The sequence below is a fragment of the Benincasa hispida genome, chromosome 12 (assembly GCF_027475165.1).
Source record: "Benincasa hispida cultivar pf3 chromosome 12, pf3_genome.v1.1, whole genome shotgun sequence".
In the NCBI taxonomy this organism is placed as follows: domain Eukaryota; kingdom Viridiplantae; phylum Streptophyta; class Magnoliopsida; order Cucurbitales; family Cucurbitaceae; genus Benincasa; species Benincasa hispida.
This window is the reverse complement of record NC_143489.1, coordinates 14,687,192-14,693,894: the sequence shown is the minus strand read 5'-3', so window position 1 is coordinate 14,693,894 and position 6,703 is coordinate 14,687,192. Positions and strand designations below refer to the sequence as shown.

At 33.0% G+C, this 6,703-nt stretch overlaps 1 protein-coding gene and 2 pseudogenes across 1 annotated transcript; 2 read left to right on the top strand and 1 right to left on the bottom strand.

Moving 5' to 3' along the window:
- Positions 1-333: 333 nt before the first annotated feature.
- On the top strand, positions 334-678 carry LOC150031796 (uncharacterized). Its single transcript, XM_090308282.1, has one exon. The coding sequence runs from the start codon at positions 334-336 to the stop codon at positions 676-678; it is 345 nt and encodes a 114-aa protein (XP_090164408.1).
- Positions 679-3,231: 2,553 nt separating this feature from the next.
- Positions 3,232-3,806, top strand: LOC150031795 (secreted RxLR effector protein 161 pseudogene; annotated as a pseudogene).
- Positions 3,807-5,744: 1,938 nt separating this feature from the next.
- LOC120068359 (pEARLI1-like lipid transfer protein 1 pseudogene) lies at positions 5,745-6,332 on the bottom strand (annotated as a pseudogene).
- Between the last annotated feature and the right edge of the window lie 371 nt (positions 6,333-6,703).

The window sequence follows — 6,703 nt, the reverse complement described above, 5'->3', positions numbered from 1 at the left end:
TAGAGTGGGCTCGTCAACACTTTCAACAAAGTGGTATCAAAGCAAAAGGATTGAAAGATATCATTTAACATGTTGCAACCTCAACTTCCTTGCTTTGAAGGAAAAAACTATAGACGGTGGAGCCAATAAATGAAGGTTCTTTATGGATCTCAAGATCTTTGGGATATTATTGACAGAGGATATTCGGAGCTAGAAAGTGAGGATGGTCTTTCACCACAACAACTTAATGAAGAGATACTAGAAAAAAAGATAAGAAGGCATTATTTTTCATCTACCAAGCTGTGGATGAAATATTTTTGAAAGAATATCAGGAGTCTCTACTACTAAAGCAGCATGAGATGCATTGCAGAATTTGTACGAAGGAGAAGAAAGGTAAAATTGGTCCGATTGCAAACACTTCGAGCTGAATTTGATACCATTCGGATGAAAGATGCTGAACCTATTGAAGATTTTTTAAACCGTGTTCTCTTAATTGATAATCAATTGAGATCAAATGAAGAAACAATCGAAGATCAAAAGGTGGTTGAAAAGAACCTTAGAAGTATGACTAGAAGATATGAGCATATTGTTGTAGCAATTGAAAAATCCAAAGATTTGTCAACTCTCTCCATCAATAGCTTAATGGAATCACTTCAATCTTATGAGCTCAGATTGAAGTTGTTTGATTCTACTCCTTGAGCAACATAATAATGATCAAGGTTTTCTCTTCCTCACATTCAACGTCCAAGAAACAAGCACTGAGGAAATATAGTATCTTGATAGTGGTTGCAGTAACGACATGACAGGAAGAAAGGATATTTTTATATCTTTATATAAATCTCATCAAAATGTAGTGCAGACTGGTGGCAACAAGAAGCTTGAGGTCAAAGGAAAAGGAGATATTCTTGTCAAGACAAAAAAGAGAGCAAAAAGAATTATTGATATGTATTATGTTTCAGGTATCAAACACAATCTTTTAAGTGTTGAGCAACTTCTCCTAAGAAGACATGATGTTATCTTTAAAGATAACATATTTGATATTAGAACCAAGAATGGAGGTCTCATAACAAAAGTACGCATGACTTACAACAAAATGTTTCCAATTAAAATATGCTATGAGAAGCTTGTTTGTTTTGAAACTTTAGTAAATGACTCTTTATGGTTGTGGCATTGTCGATTCAGGCACCTGAGTTTTGACATTTTGTCTCACATGTGTCAACAACATATGGTGAGTGGAATGCAAAATATTAAAAAGGAAGATCAAATTTGTGAAGCATGTGTTTTCGGAAAGCATCATCGAAATTCATTTTCGACTGGAGGTTCTTGGAGAGCATCAAAACCTCTCGAGCTTGTCCATAAGACTTATGTGGACCCATGAGAACCACTATACATGGAGGTAATTGTTATTTTTTCACATTTATTGATGACTACAGTCGAAAAACGTGGATTTATCTGCTAAAAGAAAAGAGCTCTACTTTCGAATGTTTCAAGACATTCAAAGCAATGGTGGCAAATGAAAGTAACTTGAAATTGAAAGCATTGCGTTTGGATCATGGAGGAGAATATATAGTCTTTGCATATTTCTTGAAGGAAAATGGAATCAAGCATCAGAAGACTGTTCGAAGAACTCCTCAACAAAATGGAGTTGCAAAGAGAAAAAATAGAATAATAATAGAACTTGCAAGAAGTATGTTGAAGGCCAAGAAGCTTCCAAATCAATTGTTGGGAGATGCAGTAACTTGTGCCGTTTATCTCCTAAATCGAGCTTCAACTAAAAGTGTACAAGGTATTACTCCTCAAGAAGCAGGGAGCGGATTGAAACCAACTGTTAGTCACCTAAGAGTATTTGGGTGTATTGCTTACTCTCATATTTCAGATAAGAAAAGAGGTATACTAGATGATAAACCAGAAAAATGCATTTTTGTTGGGTACAGTGAGAACTCCAAGGCTTACAGATTATATAACCCTGTAAGTAAGAAAGTTATTATTAGTCGAGATGTCAAGTTCGATGATGTAAAATTCTGGCAATAGGATGCACCAAATAAAGACCAAAATCCATTACTTGTTGACATGAATGACAAAGAAGATGCTCGAGACTTGGAGCTTAAAGAGACTCAACCACTGACTTCACCTTCTTTATCACATTCCACAAGTGATGAAGAAACTACTCCAAGGAAGAGAAGAAATATTCAAGAGATCTATAATACTTAAAGAAGATACAAGATGATGAACATGCTGATTTTTCTTTATTTGCAGATGTTGATCCTATATACTTTGAAGAAACAATTCAAAATGAGAAATGGAAAGATGCCATGGATCAGGAGATTGATGCAATAGAAACGAGACATGTGAGTTAGTCAAATTACCAGAGAATAGAAAAGCTCTTGAGTCAAATGGATTTATAGAACAAAATTGAAACAAAATGGAGAAGCGCGGAAATACAGGGCCAGACTCGTAGTAAAAGGTTACAAACAAAAGTTTGGTGTGGATTATGAAGAAATTTTTGCACCAGTAACTCGTAAAAGGTTACAAACAAAAGTTTGATGTAGATTATGAAGAAGTTTTTGCACCATAACTTGCTTGGAGACTGTTTGTTTGATGTTAGCTCTTGAAGCATAAAATAACTGGAAAGTTCATCAAATTGATGTCAAGTCAGCATTTCTAAATGGGTATTTAGAGGATGAAATTTATGTTGAGCAGCCCCCTGGTTATGCCAAAATTGGAGAAGAAAATAAGGTGTGTCGATTGAAAAAAGCATTGTATGGGCTAAAGCAAGCACCAAGAGCCTGGTACAAATGTATCGATGATTTTCTCTTGAATGATGGTTTTAGAAGATGTCCATATGAATATGCTCTCTACATCAAAGAAGACGAAAATGGTAATTTCTTGATGATTTAATCTTTACGGAAAATTTAAACATGATGATTGACGAATTCAAAGAGAGCATGAAGAAAGAATTTGAGATGACTGATATGGGTTTACTTCATTACTTTCATAGTATTGTAGTTAAACAAGGTGATAATGAGATTGCAATTTTCCAAAAGAAGTATGCAAAAGATTTGTTGATAAAATTCAAAATGGAGAATACTTATCTTGCTAGTACTCCTATGGAACTGGGTTTAAAGTTAAGCAAAGCATGATGATAGTGAAGCTTTTGATGCCACCATCTATAGAAGTCTTGTTAGAAGTTTAATGTATTTAACTACAACTAGACCTGATCTTATGTTCTCAGTAAGTTTATTGAGTAGATTTATGGCATCACCAAAGAGAAGTCATTGGAAACCTAGAAAGAGAGTTCTTAGATATATTCTTGGAACTGTTGATCATGGAATCCACTATAAAAGGAATATGGATAACGTTCTTGTTGGCTATGGTGATAGTGACTGGGGAGGAAATATTGATGATTTCAAAAGTACTTCTGGGTATGTATTTAATATTGGTTCTGGAGCAGTTTCGTGGGCATCAAAGAAGCAGGATGTTGTAGTATTGTCAACAACGGAAGTTGAATACATTTCTTTATCTGCAGCTAGTTGTCAAGTGCTTTGGCATAGAAAGGTACTACATGAATTGAAGTGTCCTCAAGAGAAAGGGACAGTCATATATGTGACAATAAATCATCTATTTCACTTTTGAAGAATCCAGTTTTACATGGAAGAAGTAAACATATACAGATCAAGTATCATTTCATCAAGGAATTGATCAAAGATGGAGAAGTATATATCAAGTATTGCAAGATGCAAGATCAAGTTGCAGACATATTCACAAAAGCATTAAAGACAAACTTATTCTTGAAAATGAAAGAGAAGCTCGGAGTCAGGGATGTCTAGCTTAAGGGGACATGTTAGAAATTAATAAGCTAGATACATTGTGGATAACACATTCCTAGATACATTTCTAATTTCAAGATACATGCATTTCTAGATACATGTAATTGTTCAAGTACACGAATGATATTGTATACATGTACTTTTATTTTGTATCTTTTAGGAAGTGTCTCTTGAGTACTATATAAAGAGTTCATTTGTATGCAAGAGAAAAAGAATCAAAATCAACAGAAGCAAATTGATGTTTGCAAAGAAACTGAGTTTCAAGAGAACAATATTCTTCTCTTGTGCGTTCTTGAGTTTTGTAAGAGAACAAGTTTCTTCTCTTAAAAGTTTGTGAGATTTAGAGTGAATTTAGAGTGGACTTATCAATGCTTTCAATAGGATCTAGGCTATGAAGAGGTTGTTAAGGATATATCAACCTAATTGAGATATTCGGGTGCACTTCTTGATTCCTAATCACTCTAATATATGATTAGAAAACTATTATTATTATTATTATTTACACTTCTTTCTCTCACGTTTAGAACGTGCACTGTTTCTGTTCTTTTTGTCTCTCTCTCTTTTTTTTTAACCTCTACATAAATATTCTTCATGGCTTCCCTTGAGAATTCAAACCCAAATCCAACAATAATCCATTTGATGAGCAAAAGTCCTTTACACCATTTCAAACTCTACCTCATGAATCCATCTTCATTTTCCCATAAGCGGCTGAAAGAAAAATGTCTGATGAAATACAGAGGAAACAAAAATCGCAATAAGAGTGAAGGCACAAATTTTTGTTTCCTAGCCAACAAGAGCGAAATGAAGAGACGATGACAGTGAGAGATACACAATTTGAAATTGGCATTATGCCCAAATTTGATTTTTATTAATGAGTTTTTTTTTTTAAATTTTTTTTACTATTATGAAATTAAATCTATTTTCTTTTTCAACAAAACATAATAATCTCAACGAAAAGTATCTTTGGAAAAAAAAAATTATGACGAATTGAAAGTTGAATTAGATGAGTATAATACGAAGGATTGTTGGAAGCGTGTTATGGACACTCATAAATAAACAACCAACAAAAGATTATTTAAAAGGAAGAAAGAATACTTTTAATTGAAAGACTCTTCAAACTTGATTCACACTTCTAATTGAACTCTCTTCGCATGTTCTTCTCTACACACTTGGTTGCATCAACAATGTAAATGTCAATCCTATTTATAGGATTATCATGGCCAAATTTAAATACATAACTCACACCCTTATTAAACATACATTGAACCGTTAAAGTCTCATACTTAATTCATGTGAAACTCTACTAAATTAACTCTTATATTAACATACTTAATTAACTCTTATATTAACATACTTAATTAACTCTCATCCTTTAATTTTTCTTAACTCTCATAAATTAATTCATCTATAACTTATCTAATTAAAACATGTCTAATTTTCAACCAGATTATTATTTAATATTTATAATATTCTACATTTATTTTTTAAATTAGTTACGAAAATCCCATCAACAATAAAAAAAAAGAATAAAAAATAAAACAAAAATTGAGTAAGTAAATAAAAAAATAAAAAATGGCTTTAAAGTTTTTGTAGCGTCATCTTTACTTAAATTGGTTAGAAATTTAAAAGGGTCTTCTGGTAGTCATACATAATTCATTTGTATTCCAAATAAAAGCTAATACTTTGTAATTAGTCAAAATAAGTATAGCTCAAACTGAAATATTGTTTTTACTATCAGCTTCAAAGTAAAAGAATTGATACCTTTATCCACATATTGTCAAAGAAAATAAAAATTTTCTAATGACAATTGCTTTTTGTTTCCATTACAGTTTATGTAAACAACATCAATGAAAATAAGTGAACAAAAATGTCGATATACCCCTTAATCAAATGATCAAGCTTTTGGAAGAAGTACTTATACAAAATATTGAGGAAGAATTATATGGAAATAATAATATAGAAATGATATATCAAATTCTTGATGTTCTAACATTTTTACTCATCGATAAAATCAGCAATTGGTGAACTTATTGACCAAACTCAAAAGGAAATGACCACAGGAAAGCAAACAAGCAAGATAAAATTGGAACACTATTCAAAAACATTGAAATGGTTACTGAAGGAAAAGAGGGTAAATTTAGCATTCGAAGCCCTTTGCAATATTCCTATTGCAGCCATTGAGAATCAGGGAGAGGTCGACGGGGATGTTGAGTCTCACTCCCAACACATTGGCTCTAAGAGAAGTGCATAGGCACACAGCAGCATCAAGATCAGCAAGCCCTTGGATCAGAGGGCAGCAAGAAGTCTTGCCGATCTGAACATCGACAACACCGCCGAGCAATTTCGCACAAACACCGAGCTTAAGAGCATCTATTGGGCACTTTCGGTCATCTTGAGCGGAGACGAAGGAGAAGAAAAGGAGATTGAGAGCGAGGAGATATGAGAGAGAGACGGTAGCTTTGGAAGCCATAGTTTGATGTCTTGAAACTCAATGGAAACCAAAAACTAATTATTCTTGAGTGAGGACTAGCTTGGTGTGGGAGAATTGGAGATGGGGTTTTAGGGTATTTATAGGGTTTAGTTGTTGAAGATGAATGTGGCCTACAAGGGTAACCAAACTTATAATAAAATTAAATATTGTTAAAAAAAACATTAATAATGACAGCTCCATCTTCTATTGTGATGATTTTAGCTGGCAGATATTTAAAAAGCTCAGAAGTTTATGCAAACTTAATTAATTTTGAAAATTCGTAAGATGGGGACTCGTATATATATATAATTATTTTTACCATGTCCCATTCCTCAATCTTTGGGTGCATAAATAATTTGAAATTTAAGGTTGACTTGATCCAGAGTTTTTTAGGAGATATGGAATAAAAAGAAAACGCATTTTTGTT

What these genes read in the sequence shown, in the direction of transcription:
- LOC150031796 (XM_090308282.1), top strand. Translation starts at nt 334, where the DNA reads ATGAGATGCATTGCAGAATTTGTACGAAGGAGAAGAAAGGTAAAATTG.